Source organism: Melospiza melodia, chromosome 5 (genome assembly GCF_035770615.1).
Source record: "Melospiza melodia melodia isolate bMelMel2 chromosome 5, bMelMel2.pri, whole genome shotgun sequence".
NCBI lineage: Eukaryota > Metazoa > Chordata > Aves > Passeriformes > Passerellidae > Melospiza > Melospiza melodia.
Genome location: NC_086198.1, coordinates 28,574,932 through 28,602,002, shown reverse-complemented (window position 1 = coordinate 28,602,002; position 27,071 = coordinate 28,574,932). Strand labels below are relative to the sequence as shown.

At 40.5% G+C, this 27,071-nt stretch overlaps 1 protein-coding gene across 11 annotated transcripts; it reads left to right on the top strand.

The window, feature by feature from the left end:
* The first annotated feature begins 1,484 nt into the window (after nt 1-1,484).
* Nucleotides 1,485-26,771, top strand: OTUD4 (OTU deubiquitinase 4). Of its 11 annotated transcripts, none has more exons than XM_063156722.1 (22): nt 1,488-1,707; nt 3,240-3,323; nt 6,190-6,240; nt 6,546-6,592; nt 8,305-8,377; nt 8,836-8,917; nt 9,145-9,289; nt 11,155-11,212; nt 11,599-11,716; nt 11,944-12,008; nt 13,696-13,796; nt 15,203-15,327; nt 15,444-15,624; nt 16,386-16,554; nt 17,358-17,478; nt 19,136-19,191; nt 19,738-19,896; nt 20,396-20,534; nt 21,504-21,583; nt 21,677-21,773; nt 22,468-22,508; nt 24,144-26,771. In XM_063156722.1, exons 1-22 carry the CDS (start codon nt 1,543-1,545, stop codon nt 25,359-25,361), a joined length of 3,375 nt encoding a protein of 1,124 aa, XP_063012792.1. In that variant the 5' UTR covers nt 1,488-1,542; the 3' UTR covers nt 25,362-26,771. The 11 variants fall into 11 exon arrangements, 10 of the variants coding, with proteins under 10 accessions (XP_063012791.1, XP_063012796.1, XP_063012793.1 ...); XM_063156720.1 differs by having other exon boundaries at nt 1,490-1,707; nt 21,659-21,773; XM_063156721.1 differs by having other exon boundaries at nt 1,486-1,707; nt 19,741-19,821; nt 21,504-21,773.
* Nucleotides 26,772-27,071: the final 300 nt, after the last annotated feature.

The window sequence follows — 27,071 nt, the reverse complement described above, 5'->3', positions numbered from 1 at the left end:
CCATTCAAGCTGCCTTACAAGTTTGAAGAGCATCCTTTCTTTGTCACATTTTGTGCATCAAAACCTTCTAAATCCCGTTTACAATGCCAAGCAAAATTTAATCATGCAATTGTGATATGAATGTTTGGGCTTCTTACAACTAGGAGTGGCATACAAGAAAAGTAATACATATTGAATGGCTGTGGCTTTTTAAAATCTCATTTTCAATCAAGCCCTCTTTTACTATCTCTGTTTTATTTTCATCTTCCTTCCTGCAAGTGTTTGGAGTTAAAAAATAATCTTAAAAATCTCATCTGTTGGGGGGAAACCCCAAACCAAACAAAGCCTAACTAAACACATACCCCACATACTGTGGATTAGATTTCTGACAAAATCATGGAACATGAAGGGCTTGGCATGGGCCTTAAAGATCATCTAGTCCCAGCTCCACTTCCCGGTGCAGGGATACCTCCCGCTAGACCAGGATGCCCAAGGCCTTATCCAGCCTGGCCTGAACACTTCCAGGGATGGGGCATTCACAGCTTCTCTGGGCAGCCTGCTCCAGCGTCTCACCATTCTCACAGTGGAGAATTTCTTCCTAATATCTGACCTAAATTTCCACCCTGTGAGTTTGAACCTGTTATTTCTTGTCCCATCGATACAGTTCCGAGTCCCTTTTCTGCTTCCTGTTAGGTCTCCTTCAGATACTGGAGGTTTGTTTCCATGCAGCCTTCTCAGCAGCCCAGACTTTGTAGGGGAGGTGCCCCAGTCCCATTATCAACTTCGTGGCCTCCTCTGGACTTGCTCCAACAGTTCCGTGTTCTCCTTGTGCTGGGGGCACCAGAGCTGGCCACAATATTGCAGGTGGGGTTTCAGCGGAGGGGAATGGAGGAGGAGGCAGTCCCCCCCCCCCGGCTTGCCCTGCTGCCCACGCTGCTCTGGATCCAGCCCAGGATACATCTGGCTTTGTGGGCTGCGAGCGCGCACTACCGGGTTAATGCTGTTTTTCACCAGCCGCCCGCCGGTGCTGGTTTTAGGCTAAGAAGCAATGGAATGATCCTGGCCGGGAGCAAGGCTGACAGCCCGGCCCCGGGCGCTGTGTCCGCCTCCTCCTCCGCCGGGACTACGGCTCCCAGCAGCGCCCGGGCTGAAAGTGAAAATAAGCGCCAGGTTACGCTCCTGTTTGCGCCCTCCGCCTCTCTCTCCCTCCCTCCCTGGTTCCCTCCCTCCCGGCGGGCCGCACGTGTCCTTCCTTTCCCTTTTGTTTTCCGCCCGCAGGCCGGCTGCGCGCCCGGGACCCGCCGGAGCTGCCCCCGGCCCTGCGCGGCGGTGACGGAGCTGCGAGTCCGGGCTGCGCAGGAAACTTTGCCGCTTCTGCCCGCGCTCCCCACATGCGAGTGGACAGCGTGAAGCCGGCTGCTGCTCTTCCTGCCGCTCCCGCTGCTGCTCCCGCAGCGCTGCCCCCCGCTCCGGCCGCTGCACCTGCGCCCGGCCCCGGAGCCGCGCCGCGGCCGCTCCTCGCCATGTGGGACTAGGAGGGGTGCGGCGGTCTCCTCGGTGAACATGGATGCGGCGGGCAGGGCCGGCGGAGGGGAGCAGAGCCAGCCCGGCAGCGGCAGGGACGCCTCCGGGGACTCGTCCATGGACCGCTACCTGCGATCTCAGGGCTTGTACAGGAAGAAGGTGGCCAAGGATGGCTCCTGCCTTTTCAGGGCTGTGGCCGAACAGGTAACCGGTTACATAAACAAAGCTCCTTCTCACGAAGGCATGGGAAGTGGATCTCATTAGTGGGTGGTAATTAGTGTTAAAACGCAGACAGGTATAGGTTAAGGTTATGCGGTCGTGTGCCGGTGAAAAACGTGACTTTTTAAAAATAATTCCCACCTTGCGAGGTGAGGGAAGTTCTGTGTGTTCAGCTGCCTCCTGCCACCAAGAAATCCTTATCTGTTTTTGACCTTCCACCGCCTCCTCAGAGCTTTTTTCAGTGTAAGATCTCAACATCGAAATACAGCTGCTGGGTATGAGATTGTCCAGGAAAAGGAATTTAGAGCTGAAAAGCCACGTTCTTAGTTTTGTTAATTACTTGACTGTAAAATTAGAGAAAGTGAGTAATTTATTTTCTGTTCTTCCTGTTGAATTCCCCTCCCCCATTTCAGTGTTAGTGTTAAAGGAAAAAAGCGACAGCGTCATCTTGTCTTAAGTACAAGCAAACAGCAGTGGGAGCTCTGGTGCTTCTGATTGTGGGAACCCAGATTCCTGTGCTAATTATACACAGATCACTTTTTTAATAAAATTCCTTTCCCCACTGAATTGATAACTTCAAGCAAGCAAATACTATGTATTGGAAGTGGGTGTTTTTTTTATCTCAAGGGAATAGATATATATACAATATATATTGCTATTCTGACTTTTTCATTAATACATAGAAAGTTTCTTTCACACTTCACTGCTGGATAGAACTTTTTTTCAGCTATTATGTTTTTAACATCCCATTCTTATTATGGAATCATTTAGATTGGAAATGACCTCTAAGAAAGTAAGGTCTTTAATTCAGAATTATTAAGTGTTTATCTGCAGATTTGGTCTCATTTTTGTACTCTTCATTCAGAAAAACTGAATTTGGAAGTATTTTATTTGAGGGTCGTTTGTAAGGACTGCAAGAAACGCTGCAGCTTAAATTGTCTGCGGCTTCCCTACGCTGTACTGAGATAACTTGTAAAATGTGATGAAAGTAATAGTTTTCCAGTAAAGATTTGAACAGGAGGTAGAAGGCAGGTGCCATTTTTAGGGAACTGAATTCCTGGCTTCCAGAAAAGTGTTTGGCCAACAGGCCTCTTGAAGGGAAGGTAAACAGGTGCTGTGAGACTTGCTTGGATTTCGTTTGAATGAATGCATGTTGGTAGGTGGCTTCCTCATCCATTCCTGCTGTAACTTCCTTCAGTTAACTGAAGCCCTTTACAAAGGAGGCAGTTAAAGATTAACAATAAATGCTATTCATTTGCTTCATAAATCCTCATAAAATTGAAAGTTTGAATTTAACAAACGTGTGAATTCTGCAGTTATTTAATTTCTTATTAAGTAATTGAGATTTGACTTGCCTGAAGATGTTGCTGCTGAATGAGTATGCATATTAAATATTCTTAAAAATAAAACTAGAGTATTTCCAAGCCTGTATTTAGACAGCAGTCATTAATTATTTGTGGCCTGTCATCCAAACTCCTGAGATCCAATGTCACCTTGTTGTCTTGTTCCCTTTGTAGGTGTTGCACTCTCAGTCTCGGCACATTGATGTTAGGATGGCTTGTGTAGACTATCTTCGGAAGAATAGGGAGAAATTTGAAGCAGTAAGTATTTTTGTTTTCTTTGCCAGCATTTCAGAAAAGTTACTTTATCCCTTCCACTTTGGTATATTCTGCACTTCCCTATGTTTGTGGCAATATTCATCATAGCTAAATGCCAGTTGGTGCTATTTAAGTTAATTAGCACATGTGTGGTAGTAACTCATTTTCATAAGCCTGGAGAGACTTATGTATTCCTTGGACTGGAGTGATGTGGTGTGGGAGAAGTTTTTAATGCTCATGAGGAAAGAGAAGCAAACTTAATCTTCAATAGTCTATAGTGAAGCTACTATAATTGGGATTTTAGTTTGGTCTAATGCCTACTTTAATAAAAGTTGTAAAATGTTCTTGTTGTGCTAATTAATAGCTTTTCCAGTATATAAGGGATTTGACTGATCAGATTAGTGAATTTTTTTTTCAGGGTCTGCAGTTTATTATGCATTGGCACTGTAGTTTTTTTTCCCCTAAGCATCTGTAACTAAGCTTTTCATCAACCATGGATGTAAAATGTTTTGATATTCATTATACTTGGTCAGTGCTGTTGGTGTAACATTACAAATCCCGTTTTCCCCTTCCTTTTAAAAGATCATTAATCAATAATGATGCTTCTGTTTGTATGGGTTCTAGTGTATGTACTGTTACCTGATTTCCAGGACAGACAGAAGGGGAGTGAATATGTGTAAGGATTTGCTACTAGAAGATTATTACTCTATTTTTCTGTTCTAAATTTACCCAGACCCAAAATGCAAAGACTGTTTTAGGTATACTCTGGAATAGGGAAGAGAAAGAAAGTAGGAATAAGGGTGTGTCTTTGTGCTGTAATTTCTGACATAGTATGCTCAGCTCTCATGTGAGTGATCACATAAATGTGGAAGTTACCAGAAATTAATGATATAAAATACAGCAGATCTCTCTGGGACAATGCTGCTCTGACTTGACTCCTGGTCGTTTCTAACTCTTGGATGTCTCTCTTTTTACTTCATTTTTTTCACTGCTGACTTTTTAATCCCTTTCTTTCCAGAATTACCCCACTCATTCCAATATCTGCTTCTCTACTTCTGTTTTCTTTTTCCATTGTGTAGTATTTTGAAATTCCATGCCCTTTTTGACTCTTAAATATGTGTTATTACCCATATTGCTGTTGACCATCACTGCTTTATTAGCCCTAGCTGGTTTTAGTAGAGTTTTAGTATTGTTTTGGTTTCTTCATCCAAACTCCTGGTCCCAGTGTTCTTTTTTCCCTCTCAGACATTATCCCCAGGTATGACGTGTCCTCTGTCCATTTTTGCTGTCCTTCTGCAAGAGTCTCCTTTTTAAAAGTTTCTTGTGAGAGTAGGTGTTTCATATTTGTTCTCATTTCCCAATGTTCTTCCTCCCACGGGTACCTTGCTTCAGCTCTGCTGATCTCCTTTGCTGCCTCTGTCTCTCACTCTGCTTTGTGTTTTGTGCCTGAAATATACCAGTTATCTCTCTTTAAAAAACCCAAACAGCATAAACAACAAATGCCTCTTTCCCTAATCTCATGGTTTAGCTGTTTACTTGCTGCCTCCTCAGTAGTTATGCTCTATTGACATGGTGGTGCTTCCTGGAGTTCCTTTACTCTCTGCCTGTTGTTATAATTTCAGCTTAAATTTGTGTCTTTCTTTCCACTGATGCTGTTATAACCAAGATTTTAGGAGTGTAGCCACCATCTTCATTTCCATCCTCAGCCTTTCTTGCAGTGTTTCTTGAATTGCTGCTGTGTTACATTCATTCTCTTAACTCTTCAGTTTCCCATGGGAACTTCCTGGTGTCCTTCCTTTCTTCCTCTGTGCATTATCTTCATGTCATTTAATTTTGACACAAAAAGTAACTGCTGTCTGTGATCATATTTGGCTGATCCACCTTTTTTAACTTCACACCTGATTGTTTCTATCTAAATTAAAGCTTTGGGCCAGGCTGATTAGTTGTTCTCACTTCCAAATGGCTAAAGCAGAACGTTGGATCTCACCGCTCCACTCAGTTCTCCTTATTATCTTTTTTCTTAATCACTGTGGGTAAAGAGGCCATCCAGCTTGTAGCTCAAGTTCATTGAGAGGTTTCCTTCTTGGTTTGTACCTCTGCAGATCTTTATTTGAGGTAAATCAAGGAGATAGAGACTAAAGAGCAATTTTTAAAAGCAGCCTCTCTGTGGCCTGTGTGGCTGAAACACTTTGCAGTTAAGATGTCTCAGCTACTGCAGCATCTTTGTGTCTCTGCTCTTGGCAGATGTGAATTTGGCCTCCTCATGTGTGGTGGGGAGTGCAGTTGAAGGATCACTTTCTTGGGCTGGCACTTGAAGTGCAGCCTGATTGTTTGCATCCTTTGCTGAAAGTAAAAGCAGTTTGAGGTGATACAGAACAGAGGAGAAAGTGCTGTGTGAGGTGGCTGTACTAGAGTCTTACCACTGCTTCTGTACTGCAGACATGGGACTCCTGTTTCTGGTTGTCCATTGCTGTTTATTTAACAAGATGTTGGAGTTCAAGTCCACAATTCTCTCTTCAGTGATGCTCTGCATGCCTTAGATGAATTGCCTATAAACATCTACATCACATCATCTCTGCTTTCTTCCAGATTCCCCATTTGAGTTTCTTTTTTGGGGTTTTGTTTGGTTTATTTTACAGCTGTTTATGTGGTTATTTTCTGCAAGGCAGACCTGTGTGTTTGGCTGTTCATTCCTTCATCTCTACACCCCTTTATATGTACATTATGAGCTTTGTGAGGACAGGGGAGACTTCCATTTCCAGTGGTACATTCCCATTGGTACAGTGGGTCACATGTTGGGGATTCCATATGCTGCACTATTAAAAGTCACTAAATACTGATGGTTGTTTTTTCTTTTCTTTTAATGCAGTTCATAGAGGGGCCATTTGAAGATTATTTAAAAAGTTTGGAAAATCCGCAGGTATGTTAGACCTGATTTATGATAGAATGCAAGTACTTTTGTTGAAGTTGATGGCTAATTGGATTTTTTTTCCTCTGAAGTGTTTTTGATTGAACTTAGGTCTTTGAATTACGTGAATATATAGTTTTATGTATGTACTCTCTACTGTAAAATGATTTGAGGAATTGTGTTTTTATGTCTTGCTGAACAGATTTAATGTTCATATATTTATTTTCAACAATGATTTCTTGCATCTCTTGATCTGCTTATGAGGAGGTATAATTGTGTGTTTGTTTGAACTTAATTTTCTTTTGCTTTCAATACAGGAATGGGTTGGACAAGTAGAAATAAGTGCCCTTTCTCTTATGTACAAGTAAGAAAACCTTTCAATATGTTTTGCTGAGATAATTTCTGTTGTTTTGTTAGTAAATCAGTTGGAACAGCAAAGATAGAATTATGTTATACCATACTCTGTAAAATTATAAATATATTTGAGAATTGCAGCTGTCAATAGATTAAATAAAAATAGAAAAGTGAGTTTGCAATAATGCCATGTATCTCACCTGCACAGCCAGATGTGAGTAATCTCATACAGTTATTACTTTGTTAATTTCAATATCCTGGTTCTTCTGTGAAGATTGCTTTTCTTCCTGTTACTCACCAAGGTTTTAGTACTAACCCTATTGCTCATATGTGAGCTGTACCCATTTCCTATATACTAAATCTTTCTTCACAAAGTAGTGAGAAACAATATGCTGAGTATTTATAACTGCTTTCTAATTATTGTGCAAGGGAGTGAGTAATCCACAGCATCTTCACTGTCTGCTGTTTATAAACTCATTAACAATTCAGAATTTCAAAATGTTTACTGTAAATTAATGGCTTTGTCTATTGATGAGACAGCTGATAAGAGGAAAGAATCAGACTAGTTAAATATTACCTTTGGGCACTTTGAGTGCTACATGTGGGAAACTGTATGGAATTCTATCTCTGCATTTGTGAGGTGAAGGGGCCAGCTCAGAATTGCGTGTCCTGCCTGGATGGGGGAGGACTGAGCTGAAAGTCAGAGCAAAGCTTGGCTCAAGAGGCTTAGTGAGAAGGGCTGATGGTTACACTGAGCCAGGTTGTGGAGGGATATAACTCAATTTAAGTCAGCAGAACTGGATGCTTAATCAGATCAGAAACTGGATGGTCATGACCTGTTGTATTTCTGGCCATGAGAAATGTATTCTCATAAGCAGGAGCAGTTTATTTTGCAGTCGTGCCACACTGGTATCCAGGGCCACAGCTGATAAATGAAAAGAGACAAATCCTGGTTAATAACAGTGGGTTTTAAAAATATCCATTGAAAGCATCAGGAGGGTTTTGTGGCACAGATGCAGCTCTTATCAAGTATTTCACTGCAGAGGTGAGCACACTGGAGTAGTTATTGCTGAGCTTGTTTTGGGAAGACAGGCTTCTATTGAAAAGGCAATTTAGAGTCTCAGGGAAAGTAGGAATAGTGGTGGAGGTAGGGGGAAAGAGCTGCTCCTTCTCCTGTGTGCTGGGAGACTTAAGGGAAGTAAGAATTTCCTGTTCTGTTCCAGTAAGTGAGTTTCAGACTTTTCAGGCATAGCCTAGAAATTCGGTACAAATAGGTTTGATTTCCCTTTCACTCCTCAGACCTCTCACAAATGTAGGTTGGTTATCTAGTAAATTTTTCTTTGCTCCCTGAAGTGGGTGGGTCTTCTTTTCCTTTCAGAATTGCTTTTTTCTGAGTAGTTGTAAAATGGGTTTTTTTAATCCAGAAACTGTTAATATACTCAATTATTTTGCATGACTGATAACATTTTTGCCTATGTGAGAAAGAGTTCTTTGCTTAGCAGCCTGTCACCTCCTTCAAATTCTAAGAGAAAATTATGGATGAAAGGGAGAGAGAGAAAATATTTAAGTTTAAAAATCACAATAGAGATTAATTGTAGCAGAGAAACCACTAGGTGTTTTCTCTGGTTATGTATCTCCTTTGAATTTGACTTCAGTGCTCAAATTTTGATTGATACTACTTTTAAAATAAATTCTTCACTGTTACTTTTTTTTTTTTCCCAGGAAAGATTTCATAATATACCAGGAGCCAAATGCTTCTCCTTCACGTGTAACTGAAAATGGCTTTTCTGATAAGGTAAAAGGAAAAAAAAATAAAAGTCATGGCTATTGTGACAGGCTGAAGTAAGACTACTTTATAAACAGCAAGTAGTTGTGTGTGACTTTCATTATTCAACACAATGAGAAGTTCTGAGAATTCAATTTTAGCAGTTTATTTTGTACATGTTTAAGGCAGTTGTGCTGTCAATCTTCTTTTTAAATAAATGTGAGGTATTTAGGGTGTGGCATATCTTCCTACTAATACAAAATTCTGTAAAAATCAATTTTCAGACACTAATCTCTGTTGTAAATTTTTTTGGGCTTTTGTTCAAATTCTGTTTGGTTTAAAGGACATCCACCAAACATGTTGATTGTTTTATTGACACATTGAGATCCTGAAAGATAACAAAGCACATGGGTGCCTTAAATTGAAATTAAAGGTAGTACTTATGAATAATTGAGATGCCTGAAATATCTGTGTGATTTTTTTAATAGGTATTGCTGTGCTTCTCAAATGGAAACCACTATGATATTGTGTATCCCATAGAGTATGCAGAGAAGGCTGCTCTGTGCCAGTGTAAGTATCAAGCTGTTAGTTAAAAACATCTTTTTACCAAAAATATTGAAGCTATCATTGTTAGGTTTCAGGAAAAGGCTTTGTTTGGAAGTTTATTGTAGTAATTTTCAGTGGCTTGGTTTTCAGTTTGAGTTGTCAGTGTATGATTACCATCTGAAATGGTGGAATGAGAACTGATTCAGGTGGTAACTGATTTTGCTCTTCCACTTTCTCCTTCTCTTCCCCAGCTCTCCTGTATGAGTTGCTCTATGAGAAAGTGTTTGATGTGGATGTAAAGAAAATCATGGCAGAACTTAGTGCTGTTGGTGTGGCAGAGGAAAGTAATGGGAGCAGTGAGGTGTCTGCTTCGGATTCGGAGGATGACAGCTACAGGTAAATGAAATTGAAAAGTTGCCTGTGAACACACATTAAATGAATTTTCTGAATTTCTGGTGGGTAGTAGAATCCAATAGTAAGGATTGAAAACATTTAAAATTACTAAGAAAAGAAGCAGGAAGAGGTAGGGTTAGAAGTGTGAAAGAATGCAATGTATATCTTCACTTAGCTAAGGACAGGCTTCTGGCCTTCCTCTGTTCTTCCTGCAGTCTAGCTTTGAGTCTCTTTACATAAATGGATTCTTGCCATTGCAACATGTGCCTCTTCCTGTTTAGAGTAGCAGAATTCCCAGGGAGAGCTGTCAGGGTGCCAGTGTCTCTGAGAATGACTTGGCTTACTCTGCAGCTGAGTAGAGTTACAGGAATCTGATCCAACTTGTGTGCCTTCCACATCTGGGGGCTGGAATACCTGCTTGAGGTGAAGCTGATGCAGACATACAGATACAGCTTGCTCCATTTTGATCTGGGTTTATATTCTTTTTGCTGGATGCTCCAATAAGCTTTGAGATTTAGACCTGACTCCTTTTGCACAGTCTGTCCTTCACAGTGCCATTTTTGCAGTCTTACTTATTGGCAGTTTTTCTTCTGTTTAATAAGATCCTTAACTCTGGCTTGTGTGAAATTCCACTGAAACTGCAGAGTTGGTGCTGCATCAGTGGATCACATCCCCTCCTACTGATTGTCACAGTCCTTCCCTAGGGCTCTGCTGTGTGGCATGTGGCAGCAGAAGTTCTTTGAGCTTTTGGGAGATGGTTTCTCCCACAGGTTGAAAACAACAGAAAGGAAGATAATGGAAATCATCACAAGTTAAAAAAAAAAGATCTGGGAAAGGGTTTAGCTTGTGTTTGGAAAAAAAATACTAGGGAATGTTGCCAATTAAAATACAAAATATTTCTGCCTGAGGAAACAATTATAGCTAAATGTCAGCTAATGGAAATCTTTATTCCTTTCTGTTCTTGGAGCTTTCCTGAGATTCAAATGCAGTAGCCTTACTCTGTATCTTTGGGATTCCTAAGAAAATATCCTGCTAACCTCCTTAGCACCTTTGGAAATAAGGTCATGTGCTCACTGGAGACTGTGGAACTCAATGTTTTTGATTTAAACCACATGTCCTATAATGCAGGGGCTGGCGTGTGTGTATGTGACTCTTGACCCAGTTAACACAAATTACAGACACTTTGCTGAATTTATGAAGTCCTAAATCTTTTGCTTATCCTACAGTTCATTTCAGCATGTTTCATAAGCTAGTTTCCCAGAAGATTCTTTTCATTTTATAAATATAAACTTTTCAATTATGTTGTTATTAAGCGCAATAGTTTTGGGAGAAGTTAATGCTGACAGTTGCCTACAACTGTTGTAGGAAAAATACTTGGAACTTTCTCAGTGGAAAGTTTTTTTCTGGTGATGTCAGGTGTAGAAAATAACAGTAAATTAGAATGCCTGATGGAAGTTAACTAACAGAGTAGGTTTTGGTTTTGAGGGGTTTTTTAAATGTCTACGTTTGCAAGGTTTTCCTCATGTAGTTGCAAAAATTTTAAGAGGACTTTTGTTTCCCTGGTCTTCCACCCCTTGCTTTATTTTTTTCCCCTAAGTGACAGCAAAGCACACATAAGATAGACTTCCTAAAATTTGTACTTAAACCCAAGATCATACTTCTTTATCAAAGAAAGCTACAGTTTCTGTTTTAGGCAGCTTTTTCACTTCAAGAGGTGAAGATATTCTGTGATAGGCTTATTGTCAGGAAAATATATAGAGAATGGTAGTGTCACTTTTTTATCCTCTTTAGATGTCTTACCTGATTTTCAGGGCTTAGTAATGCTGTAGCTCATTATGAAAACATAACTTGCCTCTGTCCTATTACAGAAGTAAAGCTACAACAGTTAGTGATATGAATGGCATGAAGTCTCTTTCTGGCAACAAGGTATTTATCCATTTTGATTTATTTTCTTTCCAATAACTTGTACTTGGCTATATTTTTGGTATTTAATGTTCATGAGAGACTCTTGAGTTAATAGCTTTCCTAACATGTAATATCCTAAAAACTACCTGTTTCTTTGGAAAGTAATGGGTATTTTTGATGTGCTCCAAGGTGGGTAAGTGTCCTTTTTTAGTGCTGCTTAGTTCTTAGATTTGTTCTGGCATGGTTAAAAGAACACAGTTTAGTTCTTTTTTTCAAAGCTCTTTATGCTCTATATATTTTCAGCATTTCTGTGTGTCAGTACAAGGCTTGAGCCCTGTGACTGAAATATGCCAAGCTGGACCTGTCTGTGTAGTTGACCTTTCAGCACTTTGTTCTGTTCCATGCAGCACCTTGAGAGCAATGGGAGTCCCACCTCGCTGGTGTTGCCTAAAAAGGTTCTGAAATCACTTGATCCCTTGGTTTACAGAAACATTGAATACGATGTTTGGCTCCGATCCAGATGGGGTGAGTAACAGAATACTTCAAAGCTGCAGCTTTTGCAGCTGTGGGAAGTGAAGCCCTCCTGAAGAACTGATGCAAGTGGCCCTTTGGGTTTTTAGTTTGGTTTTCCTCACATGGGTCACTGGGCAGATTTGGGGCCTGAATTTGGGGTTTGCATTTTTATTGCATCACGAAAGTAATCCTTTTGGTATATTTAAACTAACAGTATATTACTGCTTCTCTATTTCCAGATCAGCAAAAACAAGATTTTTCTATTGCTGCTGGCATGCAATACTCCATTGGAGATAAATGTAAAGTAAGTAATATTGAATTGTAGTTTATAGACACATTAACATTTTGCTCAAGATGTCAATTTTCCCTCTTTGTTAACTATTTTGATATTGCTACTTTATAAATACTTTTAGCTTGTGTCTTCAGCTGAGGATATACTTGTCCTTTAATTGTTGGCTGTGTTCATGACTTACAGCATGGTGTACAACTGATCAGTGCAATCTTGCTCCATTAAAAAAATCACAAGGTTAACTCTTGAGAGTATATGTAGTAAGGTGACTGGGAGCCTTAACATTAAGCATGGAACTGTATGTGCATGTGTTGGTTTGACACTGGAAATAGTGATTGCTCTGTGTATATTAGCTTTGATAAAAATCTCAGCACTTTCAAGTAATGAAGTACAGCTTGCTTTAGTCACTGCAGATCCTGAAGTTTTGGGCACTTCTCAGGGTGTTGCAAGTGTGTTACACAATTGGTCTTCAAATTCTATTAAGATTTGTATTAAGTGTTGCTGCTTAAGAACAATCAAGGTTTGCCATTAAATTCTGAATTTGTAGATTAGTCTCCTTAAGCGTGTTAATTAAACTGGTGGTACTCAGCTGAACGTGTTCCTTTCTAGGGCATTTGACCATCTATTAAAGTTATTAATATTAATGACAAAATATTCAGTTGGGTTAATCATGCAGCACAGGGGCTCTTTCAGTTTGTACTTTTTTATTTGTGTGATGGGATCAACCATAGTGACTAAACTGCAGGGAAAACACATCTCCAAACCTAAAAAAAAACCCCACCCACAAAATACTCCACAAAGCCACAAGGCCTCAAACCCCCTGGCTCCCAAACCAAACCAAACTAATGCTGAGTTGATTATTTATTGCTTCATAGTACAGGCTTAAAATGTGCATTTAAAACCCTAAGGCTGTCTTGTGTGGTATTTATTTACAGATATTATTAGGAGAAAACACTCTGGTAATTACATACTCTATCTGTCAAAATTTCTGTGTATGTGGCAAGACAGTAAATATATAGTATAAAAACATGGGAAGAAAACATGAAGTGAATAGTGAAAATTAGAGTTGACCAAATTAATACAACTTTAAAGCCAAATACTGTAGTGAAACATTAAGGAATTTATTTTTTATACAACAGAAGAGTTTTAAGAACATAGAATGTCAGTCAGACAGCTAACACTATGATCATGTCTGTAGCACTTTTTTTGATTGTTCTTAAAAAAACCTTCTGAAGAGTAACTCCTGAAGTAATTGATGTTCATTATGTTCCTAATTAGACTACATTTCACTGAAGTGAAGTGGATTTTAATAGGGAAAAGCTTTGAATTTTATTGTGAGAGAGAGTGTTTTCCGTAAAGCTGAAAAGCCTGGCTGCACTGATTGCTTTTAACTTTCTCATGTGGTTTTGAAAAGCATATTTCATTAAGTAGGGTTCCTCAGCAAGCTGTTTGTGGGCTGTTTGTTTAGTGTTGTGTGTGTGTGTGTTTGTTTTAATAGTATTTTTATTTTGTTTTGAAGAAGCAATAGGGGTTGAAGATTGGCTTTTGATTCATTTATTGAACTGTGATGTGTATTTTTTAGGTCTTCTGTTGCCCAGAGGAAAATTTCTGTTTCTTATTGTTTATATTTTAAAGAGCTAGCTCCTCTCACAGTTGTCTGTGGAGCTAATCCACTTTTTTTTCTCGCTCTTGTTCTTTGCAGGTGCGCTTAGACCATAATGGGAAATTTTATAATGCCCATATTCAAGAAGTTTGTTCAGAGAATGGGCCAGTTGTTGTATTTGTAGAAGAGCTTGGAGCAAAGTGAGTGCTTAATCTCTTTTGGAAGGGAGCAACAAAGTGAAGAAAGCATTACTTTGGTTCAGAGTTAACTTCAGCCCCTGAAATGTATCTGTTTCTTTGCTTGGAGCAGTACTACCACAGATTTGTTAAGAAAGCATCATACTATTTAAACAAGGAAAAATTGATTATCATTTCATATTTCTTTCTGTAGTGCCAAGTAGTCTGGGTATTATTTGTAGAGTAAAATAGTAATTACATCAATAGTATTTTAATTTTTGTGCACAAGATTCATTCCTAAACAGATTGACAGCAGGCTAATAAGGTGTTGCTTAGACTTAATAATTAGATGCTGGATTTGTGACAAGCTTTTCATATTGAAAGATCCATTAGAGCTCCTCTGGTGGTTGAGTAGCTCTGCCTGATCTCATACAGGGTGCCAAGCTGCTCTTTAGATCAGCATCATCTTTGCCCTACCTGGGGCAAAAAAGTGTTTGAAGTTGTTCTTGTGGGCTATGGATTTGATGGTTTTGGTTGTGTGGGGTGGGGTTTTTTGTTTGTTGATGTGTTTTGGTGGGGAGGGGGCAGGGAGAGAGCAGTTTGAGACATCTTGAGCTCTGCTAGAAGTCCTGTGATTTGTGGGTCAAAAAACCCCACACTGATTGTAGTTTGGGAAGAGGAAACACTTTCAGTCAAGGTAAATGGGAAAGATGCCCATTTATCTCATTTGGTCACCATTAAAAAAATAATTATGATGATCTGAAGATTATCTTGCAGTTTGAATCCTTTTTAAATTGAAATTTAACCTGTTTGCATAAAGTAAATATATAATGAATATATTATACTAGTTATATATTCACATTATTTATGAATATAGAATATATTACATTATAGTTATATATTATATTACTATATAGTATAGTATATACTATACTATTATATTACTATAGAATAAATATATAAATAAATAACCTTTCAAATAATGCAAACAGTTGCTTGGACCATCTCTAGCATCCTCAATTAAAAAGGCAGTAATTGTTCTGGGATATACACCATCATTGTAACATCTTTTAATCTTGGAGCCTATTGCAACATTGGTAATAAATTTATCTAAGTATATTGCTTTTACCTAATTATATTGCTTTTTGGGATCATTCTCTTTTTCTGTCTGCCCTGCAGGCACTTCACAAATGGCTGATCATTCTTTACTAAGTTTGTGTCAACTTGCTAGTTTTATGTAAAAAGGAATAAAAAAGGGTTTGCTGTTCTACACATTGCTTGAGTGTAGTCATAAAGGCAAAGAACTTTGAAAACAATGTTCTCAAAAATGGAAAGATCTGTCAGTATTAGTGAACGTGTGGTATTAATTTATGCAAGCCCCAGTCTGGTCTTTTAAGATATTATTCCCTCCATAATTCCTTGTTTTGTAGGCATGCTGTCTCACTGAAGAGCCTTAAACCTCTTCCACAGACCTCTCCTATGGAGGGCTGGAACACTGTGCCAGGGAAGAAGATAAAAAAGTTTTACCCAACATGGGGGCAGAATGCTCAGCCTGGTAGGACTGTACCTGTCTTTGTGTGGCAGAACCTCCTTTGTCAGATGTTTTGTCCCAAAGAGCTTAAAAGTGTGATTAAAACAAAAGTCTTACCTGTTTTCACGTTGTTATCACAGATGCAGAGTGCAGAGGGCCAAAGAATCAGAGCAAGTCAATCAAACCCCAGTCAGCACTACCTCCTCGACTTCAGCATACTGTGGGAACCAGGCAGCACCAGTTCTTGTGTTCTGGGCCCCAACCTCATCAGACCTCAACTGAGCAGAAAGCTCCGGGCAGGACTCCTTCCCAGTCTGCAAGGTAAACCTGCAAACAGCATCTTCCCTGGCTTGAGCTCTGAACTGAGCTTCTGCAAGCCCAGGTATCTGCTTCAGATGCTTCCAGCATACTCTTCTGAAGTACATTGCCATTGAATGCTTAGGAAGTGTCCCAAGTCCTTAAGAATACACATGTCCCAAGTCCTTAAGAATACACACAAGCAGGGGAAAAATAATATTTTTTTTTTTTTTGTGCATGGCAGAAACTGCCTACAAAGCCACATTTTTTTTTCTTGGAAAGTAGATGTTAGTGTGGCTTATGTTGTAGTTGTTTTTCTCGAAAGGTCCATTAAAGCACCGAGCTTTTCTGGTGGTTGAGTAGCTCTGCCTGATCTCATACAGGGTGCCAGGTTGCTCTTTAGATCAGCATCATCTTTGCCCTACCTGGTGCAAAAAAGTGTTTGAAGTTGTTGTTGTGGGTTGTGGATTTGATGGTTTTGGTTGTGTGGGGTGGGGTTTTTGTTTTGGTTGGGGCTGAAATAATGCTGCAAGTGCTTCTTGGGCATGGCTGAGATCTTCCCTCAGCTTCTGCTGAACCTGTCATAGGGGACTGCTTTGTGTTCTGACTTAACATTTGAAAGGAGTATTTCACCTGCATTTGTTGGTAGTGCATTTTGATTCCTTGAGCTGCTGCGGCAGTTCTATTTCCATACTTGCATCCTCCTTTCTCCTGAGGCAGGAGTTAGCGTTGGTTTGCTGCAGAGTTTCTCGGTGTGAGCGATGCTCTCTGTTTGCCGTGCGCAGGAAGGCGGAGCGCGAGCGCGGCGAGGAGCTGAGCCACCACGGCAGCAGGGACTGTCACTACTTTGGGCTGTCCCCCGAGGAGCGCAGGGAGAAGCAGGCCATAGAGGAGTCCCGCTCCCTCTACGAGATCCAGCAGAGGGATGAACAAGCTTTTCCTGCTCTTTGCAATGTATGCTGCATTCCTTGCCATTAACCTTGCCTGTGAACCTTTCATTAGCCGTTGGTTTGATGTCCTTGAATCACACTGCAATTCAGAAATGAGGGATATTTGTTTTGCACTTGCTTTGTAATTAGAAGCACAGGTATCTACAATGCTTTATATGTTAAAGATAAGAAAATACGCCTAGTATATAATAATTTGTGTCCACCACACAGTGCTTTAGGTGTGTAAATATGGGAGACACGTGAGCATCTGTATTTTTAGGATTTTGGAGAGATCATTCTACTGATGCAATTTTAATGGAAGTGGGTGGGAGTGTCAGTACATCCAGGGAAGCGAGCATATCCTGTAGGTAAAGAGCTACTCTCCACATAGGTTTGTTCTAGAGATGTGTGGGGCTTTTTGGGTGTAAATCCTAGGGCAAACAGAAACAAGAACAAGGATGGGAAGAAAGGCTTCAGTCTTTCTCCTAGTGAAAGACAGAGGTTGCTCTCTCCTGGGCAGTAACAGTTTGCTGTATTTGCTCACCTGCAGGAGGAGGATGTGATTTATTGTTTGAGTGAAACAGATTTTGTCATGTCAGCTAGTGACACAAATGCTCTTAAAGGGCACTTGGCAAAACGTGGCAGTGAATGTGAAAGAGCAGATGAATGGCTCAGTATCCTGCAGAGACTCCCCCCTTCCCCTTTCTGCCTATTACAGACATAGATATTATTTGTCATGAAGGCATAATAGTATCATAGCAGATGATGGTAAGGTGTCACTGGACTGATTACATGAAGTGATATTTCTGCTTTTGTCAACTTCTTCAGAACCAGTTAGTCTGTCAGGCTGCTACACAAACTGTGGATAATGTAAACCAGAAAAAGTTCTCCAATAGTGAAAGAAGAAACAGCAAGTGGACAGCAGAGGTGGAAGAACAGAAGGAGAAAGGTAAAACTAAATGGGTTTTATTTGCTTGGTTTTGTTACCAGCAATTGAATTTATTCAAGATGGGGCATCTGTTTAGGCAATGAGGGGAAAGTTATCCTAAGTAGCAGTGCCAAACTAAACTGGGCTGGAGGGTAGCAAGGGTGTGGTTTGTGAAGAAAGTACATTTCCCTGCTTTGTGAATGTGGCTGAGAGAGTAGACTCCTGGCTGGAATTTTTGTAGTAAATGGGAAGAGAAATGAGAAAAACTAAGACTTGTCAAAGCTACCCTAAATTAGATCCTTTTGAAATTCTAGAGTGTGTGGCAGAAAGTGCCAGTGGGAAGAGCCTTAAGAGTAATTTATGAAGCAGGTAAAAGTATTTACTGTGGCATGGTTAAGAATTAGCATACCTTGGTACAGGAGGTGGAGAAGAAGGGTACAGAAGGGTTGGAAAAACAAACCTGTTTACAGTAAAAAGCTCTGGTCACATGGTCAAAATTTTGTTTGGGTTTTCTCTCTCCCCCCAGTCGGTTACAACACTTCAGCTTCTCTTCATGGACTTAAAGCTTTTCCTCCTCTGTGAGGAAGTGGAACATGGCAGTAATAGAAGAAAGCTGTAGGTGCCAGGAGGAGGTAGTTAGTAAATCTCTGCTAATTGCAAAAGAATTTTTTAAGGAACGTTCACATTTTTTAAGAAATGTTCACGTAGGGAAAGCTGGAGAAAAAGTAAAGACTCCACTGTCATGATGAATTTGGCTGAAGGGCATGGCATGTCCAGCTTTCTCTGCTTTTTGTGACACTCACATATGCATTGCCTCTTGTGAAACTAGGTTAACAATCCTATGGGAATCAAGTATGCTTCCTTCTGAGTGTTTAGGGATTTCTATTGCTGCTTGGGGATTTGGCAGTAATTCTCAAAATCAATGCTGTTTCCATTTATACTGCTGTCTAGTTGTGACAGAGTATATAACAAGCTTTTAAAAAGTCTGTATCTACTACTGAATAATCTGGGCATGAGTTTGATTGACAAGCAGTGATAGCCAGGTCTGAACATAAGCCAGAATGTGAAGAGCTTGTTCAGATTCTATTATGTCACACCTGTTTTTTAACTGTCTTCCCCACCAAACACCAAAGTGTTTGCTGGTGCTTGAGGAATGAAACTTTGTGTAGCAGTCTGAAAACTTTTTTTGATCTTTTAGTCCACTGCAACATTCTAAATTTTTTTTTTAATCAGTCAAAAGTAGACAAGACTTTGAGCTTCTTTTATCTTAGCACTTCAATATGAAAATGCCAATCAGAGCACTTTCCCTTTAAGAAAAGTAGACTTTTGTTTCATTAGGAGCACTTTAGGATGAATATATTTAAAGGGATAGCTGCATTTCATTCCTGCTTTCCCCAAGCATCACTGAAATGGTTTCCAAACATCACTAAAGAACTCCTGTAGAGTTGCAGAACCCAGATTGAAGTAGCTGCTCTGTTACTATCCAAATAAGTGTTTGTTTTAGGATGCTTTGATCTTTGGTAAAAATAGAAATTTAAGTTTTCTGAAGTAGTTATATACTAAGGTATAGGTTTAGTTTTGAAAGTTTAATTTTGGAAAGACAAACTAACTGGCTTAAGTTTTGCTAGCCATAAGTGGTGTAATGGTTCATTTACTAGGTTATGTCTTGGTGTTGCAGAGTCAAATTCCAGGCAGATCCACTTAAGTCAGAAGCTTGAGCCAAATTCATCTGAGGTAATCTTAAAGAAAAGACCAAATTTTTTTTTAATGTTATTGCTTCTCTGATACATGATTAGCAGAGCAATAGCTGCCTTTAGAGCTGTGATTGCTGCTGCTGCTTTACAGCTTTTAGTGAAATACTCCTAAGGCTGGAGGCTTGTATTTCTGTCAGCTTTCCTCAGCCCTGTAACCTATACTTAGTCTTTCTCTGCAATCAGAGTCCTCCAACCTGGGCTATTGAGAGCACTTACAAATCTGGATTTGTAATTGCTTAGTACAGTTTGTACTTCCAGTATAATGGGACCACAGAAGATTTGATGTTTGCCAATAGCTATTGTGCTAACAGACCATGAGCTCTGAAGTTCAGTGAAGATTTATGGCCTCTTGTTGGCTTTTAACCTTTGCTGTCCTTTCAATGAGCAAAATGTCACACTAGTATAATATGTGATGGGTGCTTAGCCCACTTTGTATGGAGTGTGGTTTACTGTTTGTGAATAACTCTTTGTAAAGTTAATCTTACTATTAGACTAGCTGTGTATGTTGTTTCTAACTTTGCTTTAGAAGAATAGTCAAGATGAGAGTTATCCAAAAGCTTCATCTCCTTTGGAACAAGTAAAAACAGATTCTCCGATTCTTGCTGAGCAAGTAAGAAATGTTTGTTTGATTTCAAAGTTTTCCAGTCAGGAGACTTCAGACAAAGGGGAGCTCCATCACAGCCACGTATGTATCACAATACTGGCTTTTAATTACACAGTCATTTCTATGGTGATAATGCTAAAATTTCATATTTACAGTTAGGAATCTGTTATGTCCAGCATATAGATTGTAAAAGGACAACCCCTGATAGAAAAGTAAATCTGTTATTTTCTGAGAGAGGGGTTATTTCATATCTTTCTACCAAGGTAGAAATTTAAATTCTTTAGCTTTTCCTTTTCAGGTTTCTCTGAGGTTATTGGTAATTGCTTGTGAGGGTGGCTTTTATTTTGGGTGGGAGATACTTAAGTGTAAAGCTTGAGGAGGTGGTTCTAGCACTGATGGCTCTGTGGTACAGGCATGGCTGGACAGAGCTCAGAGATCTGCACACAGTGATGCAGCTCAGGTCTCTTTGGGTATGTTCCTAGTTAGTACTTCCCTGTGGGTGTGGTGCTAGTCCAGATATGGCTGTGAGTTCATCAGGGTCACCAGCTACGATGGGATTCAGATTTGTTTGTTTTTCCAGAACCTGACCGAGTGCTTGCCCAGCGTCACTCCGACACCCTCTCCAGTCTTCTCTGAGGTGCATTTACCTCCAGCAGTGCCTTCTGTACCAGCCATTGTGCCAGCTTGGCCAAGTGAGCCAGCAACATATGGACCAGCAGGTTTGCAGAAATACTAACATAAATCAGAAATTACTAACCCTGGAAAATACTTTAACTCTCTTACTAAGTTGAAGATAGACCCAGGAGACAGTGTCTTGTATAATTTCACATTCCAAAGGCAGGCATTCATAGGAGTTTTAACACATCTTTGATTGCCTGTATTGTACAGTTTGCTTGACTCCCAACCTGAAAGGTACAAGAGGGTTGTGTACTTCATTGGCCTTTTTTCCTCTTGAGTGGGATAGCATTGAGTTTTGAGGATCTGCTTAAGGTAGAACATATTGTCAGCATGTTGAAACCTGGTAAGTGTTTGTGCTCTGTGTCCCATGAAGAGTAGGCTCCTTGGTTTACTCCTGAGGACTCAGCTTGGGACTTGTATGTCTGAAACTAATGAGATCCATTTGGACCTGAGCTGCAAAGCCAGTGTAAAGGGTTTTGGTGTGCTGTGCATATCTTGTGGTCTGTGGAGTTAGAATCAGTAGTGCTCGTTAGATCAGGAGCTGCATTTTCTCTCACACTGCTGCTTCTGTACAAGAGCCAGCTTTCAGATCAGCCTGCTTTGTTCACATGAGACAGTCACAATCCTATCTCACTTGACCGTGTCTGTGACAGAAGATGTGCAGCCCAGTTGATCTAAACTCAGATTCAGAGTTGACTCTAAATGACTAGTCAGAATGAGAACTTCAGGGATTCACATGAAAGTTTCAGTTCACCCATTCTTTCCTCCTTCCTGTTTCCTTCTGGCATTCATAATTTTAAAAAAGAAACATGAGATCAGTTTAGCTATTTCTGGAAAGCTTAGCTAAATTGTTTCAATCTTTCTGAAAACTCTGCATTTTGAATCCTGCTTTTCTGATGTCTTTTGGTTTGTGATTATTTATCTATATATACATATCTATAGATACGCGTTGATACCTGTTCTCTTTCTATACATATATATGTATCTGTTTTGGGATTTTTTCCCTCTAGGTATTCCAACTCAAATACCTGCTTCTTCACTGATGCCAGGACCAGCCACGGGACCTGACTCTATTGTATCACAGGCTCAGGTAACATCTGCTTCAGGTGCTGGAGTTCCTGTGTGGCTACAAGCAGTTAACCAGCCTTTAATGCCTTTGCCTCAGACTCTGAATCCCTACCAGGATCCGCTCTACCCAGGATTCCCTTTTAATGAAAAGGGAGAAAGAGCCGTTGCACCTCCTTACTCCCTGTGCAGTACTGGGGATGACTTACCTAAAGGTGAGAAGTCTGAATTTGACACCATTTTTTCTAATAGGTCTTCTTTTCTTAAAATGTAGATAAACACAATTGGTTTTGGTCCTGTTGTCATTCTTTGTCCAAAGATACAATAGTTGTCATTCTGTGATTTAAGATGTGGGAGGGAATATTGAATAGAGTTGTAACTCTTTAGTTTGTATTGCCAACACTGTGACTGTTTCAAGTTGTTACACCTGGAAATCTGGTAGAATCACTTTGTAGCTCTTAGATTGCCCCATCATAACTTGAGGTTTTATGCATGTAAAGAATTATCTTTGGAGAAGTGCTCCTGTCAGAGTAATAGGTTTGCTCATGTCTTTTAAAAGCTTGGAAGCTGTTGAGCATTTCCTTACTGACCTGGGAAAATACAGGTTTTGGCATACTATGAATGCAAGGTATGTCCATAAAGAACATCTCATGTCTGACTGCACAGTGGTGTTTCTTTAGTGAAGGGTTTCTTTAACAACTAGAAGTTCACAAACTGTTAAAACTGAAATTTAAACTGCTGTTGTGTTCTAGATACCTTACTGTCGCAAAAAACCCCAACTTAATCAATTGAAGACATGCAAGTAGTAACTTAATATTGGTGTTCTCTACTGAAATGGAACTTCATGAAGTTTTTGTATCAGATGAAATATTTTAGGTCCTTATAAATATTCTTCCTTTTTTTTTTTAGATAAGAATATTCTTCGATTTTTCTTCAATCTTGGTGTGAAGGTAACTCTTCAAACTTCCTTATGTTTTCATTTTTGTTACAAAAACCACTTGTGAATAATTGTTGGCACTCAGAGTGCAGAAAATTTGTTGCTGCAGGTGTACATTTCAAGTCCATCTTTCAGATTGAAATACTTCCTTATTTTGTGTTCTGTTAACTGGGATTCCAGCAGTTGTCCACAGTACACTTCAAGTCAGCAGAATTCAAATTCATATCAGTAGCATAGTGAGACCTGGCTTCCAACTGTGGCTGCACAGCCAGCAAATTGTGCTTTACAAAGTCACAGATAAATTGTGAATGTGAAGATGGTTCTTTTGGATGGCACATATAGGGAATGAGAAAATGCCCTTGGACTTCAACCATGGCTGTGTACTGGCAAAGCCACTGGGTGCAGATCCCAAAATCTTTCCCTGGGGCCACTCCCTTAAGTACCCTGCATGTCTGTTCTTTTTGCTCAGGTTAATGATAATAGTATTCTATCCTTTCAGTAATTATAGTAGTGTGTATGTGTAAATGTGGTGCACATCTATGGTGAGGTTGGGGAAGAGGCTTAGCTAAAACCCAACATTTTCCATTGCTGGGCAAGGCAAAGTTGTTTGCTTTCTTTCTCCCTTCTGCACAAAATAATGTTCCTTTTTTACCTTCTTACTCCTTCTTTTGGCAAGGTGCTGAGAGCTCTTGGGCTTATTTCATGGGACTTTGGCCATAGCAACGATATTGTTTCGTGTCTGGGCATGGAAAGGGAATATTCAGCACAGTTTCCAATGTCAGTTTGATTCCTCTGCCTAATAGAAGTCTCTGTGCTTAATAGGAAAGCCCTAAGTTGTTAATTAGCAAGTTGTCACTCCATTGCATTCAAACAGCCTGAGTTTCCTAAGCTGACATGCTTGGGACTCTCCTTACTGCTGCTGTGGATTATTGAGGTTCTCGCCTGTCGTTTGGTGCTTCAGCACCATCTGCTGGTCCCAGCCCACGTTCTAGTGGCTGTGCTGCTCTGCTGGTGTCCCAGGGCACAGCAGGCCCGGGAAATGCCCTCTGCATTGTCTGCTGCTCTGCTCTAGACCCTGCCCACACCCTTCCCCTGCCCATTGAAAGGGAAGGGGCTCCTGCAGAGGAGTTCTGCATAGGCTTTCCAGGATGGTTTGCTCCAGGAACTGTCTCTAGAGAGTCCAGTTCATTGACGTGGAAGTAGAGAAAAGGGAAAGGGTCACCACCTGAGTTGGACAACTTCATTGCAGTGGCCTTTGCAAAGTGAGGTCTAGTAGAAGAAATTGCCAATTAGTAAATGTGATTCTGGAAAATGAGTTTGAAATGTTTCTCTTCAAAAACATAGCTAGAGTATGACTTACTAAGTCAAGCTTTATGTCTTTAACCATATAGAAATTGATACTAAGTTTTCTTACTGGTTATAACTGTTGCCCATTTCAACTGCATTTGGAAGGAAAACAAAAAATAAGAACACCATCCAAGAGTCGTATGATGTAGAATGGAGGGCAGTCACTGTAAAGAAAATTCTTTTTCTTTATCTCCTATATTGTTTTGAAATGGTAAATGACTGACGTGCTTTTATGTCTCTCTGAACTTTCAAAAGACCAAATAACTGATTGAAATCTTTTTTCTTCCCTGCTGTCTTGCAGGCATACAGTTGTCCCATGTGGGCACCCCATTCTTACCTGTACCCCCTGCACCAGGCCTATTTAGCTGCTTGTAGAATGTACCCAAACGTGTCCCTTCCTGTGTATCCGCACAACCCCTGGTTCCAGGAGGCTGCTCCAGCTCAGAACGAAAACGACACTGCACGACCAAACAGGCACTTTGCTGTCCAGACCGAGGCCAGGTCCAATGGTCAGATTCCACAGGTTGACAGATCTCCATCACTGCCTCTGATCATACCTTCAGCTCAGGTGACGGAAAGTCAAGGACAGGTCTGTGTCGAACCGGAGAATCCAGCGCAGGCTCTTCATGCCAACTATGAGGAGTCCCTGAGAGGGAAAAATATGTTCCCGCAGCCTCCCTTTGGACACAATCACTTCCTAGGAGCTGTTCCAATAGCACCTCCTTTCTTTCCTCACTTCTGGTATGGGTACCCAGTTCAGGGTTTCATTGAGAATTCAGTAGCGAGACCTAACGTTGTCTTGTCTCCTGAGGACAAAGAGGCAGCAGCTGGCACGTCTGCCAGCATGTACGTGGGCAAAGAGTGCAGCCCTCCAGTTCCTGGAGTGAACTGTGCAGAGCAGCTCCAGAAGACCAACAGTGGCTCCAATACCGTCCCATTCCCAGTGGCTGCTGCAGGGAGCCCAAAAGACACTTCAGCCAGGGCACCTCAGCTGGAGCAAACCAGTCCTGCTGCTCCTAAGCAGAAAGCAGCCGGGCAGCAGCATCGCCCTCCGCAGACGCAGGGCCCAGAGAGGCCGACGGCAGGGCCCAGCACGCAGGCACTGCTGGCAGAACCTCCCAAAAACGAACTGAAAGCCAGCACTCCCGGCCGGAAGGAGAGGCCTGCTAAAGGGAGAGAGTCCAAGGGCGCTGGGAACGCGCAGCCGGACAGCAGGGCCCAGAGAACGAGGGAGGAGAGCTCTGAGGACGACACGGAGGTTTCCGACATGCTGAGGAGCGGCAGGTCCAAGCAGTTCTATAACCAGACTTACGGAGGAGGCAGAAGGCCCAGACCTGACAGGGGTTATTCCAGCAGGGGAGGATACCAGTTCCAAAGAAATGAGGAGGCCTGGAAAGGACCACCCAGCAGAAGCAGAGATGACGGCTACCAGTATCAGAGAAACTTTAGAGGGCAGCCATATAGGAATGACAGGAGAAGGGCAGCACTGGGAGATAATCAGAGGGGGCAGCAAGCATAAAATGAGTGGATAATTGGAAAATTTAAGCAAAAAGTAATTTGAAGTAGCAGTTTAAAATCCTAATTTCTTTTTAGTGAAGTTCAATGATGTTTAATTTTGGGCTAATTTTTGGCAAGTAAAGACTTAGGAGGATGTCAAGTCCTACCATAGGGTTCTTGGGGGGGGCGATTCTAGAATTTGTTTGGCTTAGCAGTTTTTCTTCAATGTCAAATTAGGAAAAAAAATAGGTTTAGTGTTTGATAATTTTTTTCCTCACAAAGGTTTCCGTTTGTGATAGAAAATGGGTATGTGCGTTTACTAGAGTGACAAATGACAGCATTTGATGTGATCTAGATCCTAAAATTGACAGTAACATTGCACCAAATATAAATGTATATTTTATCATACAATGCCTTAGTTCTGAACTGAGCTAAAGGAATTCTCAGCCTACTGCACTGTTGTCTCTGATATGCTTCCAACCCAAAGGCCTTTCATCTCAAAAAGAAAAAAGTATCTGTCAAACTTGAATGTTTCTCTTGTGTTACACGTATGGCAGCCAGCTAACCCTGTGTCTTAGGTATGTTGTATATAGTTCTTTTCATAATCATAGGGTATATTTTTGAATTTTAAAAAGCATTTATTTGTTGAAATCAAAATCAAGACAAGCGGTCAAGAATACCTGTGTATGAACTGATAAGAATGGCTGTTTCCACCATGAATTCTTCTTAATGCTGGTGTGACTAGAATGGTGCCTATGCCAACTGAATAATTACAAAGACAATAAAAATGTAGATGCTATGCATTTCCAAAATAATTCTGCATCTGTTATAATAGCAGAAGTTTTTTTAATGCCACTTTAACACTAATGCACTGACAAATCCTAGATATTTTGTGAGGAGATGCATAAAGTACATGTTACATTTTTTTAAGTTTGTACGATTGAGCTACTGTTCAGTATTCTTTTGTTGTTGCACTGTTGATGTTTTGCATGTACAACTCCTTGCTGGAACTACTTTTAAAAGCAAGAATGGAGAGTCTCAGTGTGCTCTGCTCTTCCCTACAATTCAGAAGAAAGTGGCTTCTGCCTTATATTTTTACACTGTGTCAGAGTTCTGATGCTGTTTCTTCTGAGCCCAGTTACGATCTCCGCAGTGTTCCTGTTGCCTTTGCAGCCTGGATGTTCAGCTGTCCAGGCTCGGAGAGTGCAGTGTGCACAGTATTCACTCAGCTCTGTTGCTCTGTAAAATTGAACTGTTGTGTATATTTTTATATCTCTGTATACAGTAGTGTAGGTGACGGTACCCATTCATTGTGTCTGAGATTGTACACCCTTGGTGCAGATACCAGAGTGATAGTTACATGATAAAGAGTTTGTTTTCAGATGCATGCTATGTATAAAACCCTAATTAAAATAAATGTTTTGTCTTTTCACTTGCCTTTTAAATTATATGTATGTATTTAAACCTGTTGCAATGGCATGAAATGAAATGTTGTTCTTACAGGGCCAGTTGTAGTAAGCAGTAGAATGATGACCAGCATATGGCAGGCAGCAAACAAAAAGCAGCCATAAACTCAATTTGGAGTTTTTGTTCTTACATGCTGGAGGCTTTTTTTTTTTTTTTAATCTAAATACTTTTCCATTCAGGATTTCAAAAGAGGCACTCTTCACTTTTTCAGGTGGAGAACAAAGCAAGCACTGAAGCATTTAACTGTTGTTACCATTGAGATTCT

What these genes read in the sequence shown, in the direction of transcription:
- OTUD4 (XM_063156717.1), top strand. Translation starts at nt 1,543, where the DNA reads ATGGATGCGGCGGGCAGGGCCGGCGGAGGGGAGCAGAGCCAGCCCGGC. An exon ending in GGAAGAACAGAAGGAGAAAG is followed by an intron (nt 17,479 to 19,135) that starts GTAAAACTAAAT and finishes TTGGTGTTGCAG; the next exon opens with AGTCAAATTCCAGGCAGATC. An exon ending in TGGGGATGACTTACCTAAAG is followed by an intron (nt 21,774 to 22,467) that starts GTGAGAAGTCTG and finishes TTTTTTTTTTAG; the next exon opens with ATAAGAATATTCTTCGATTT.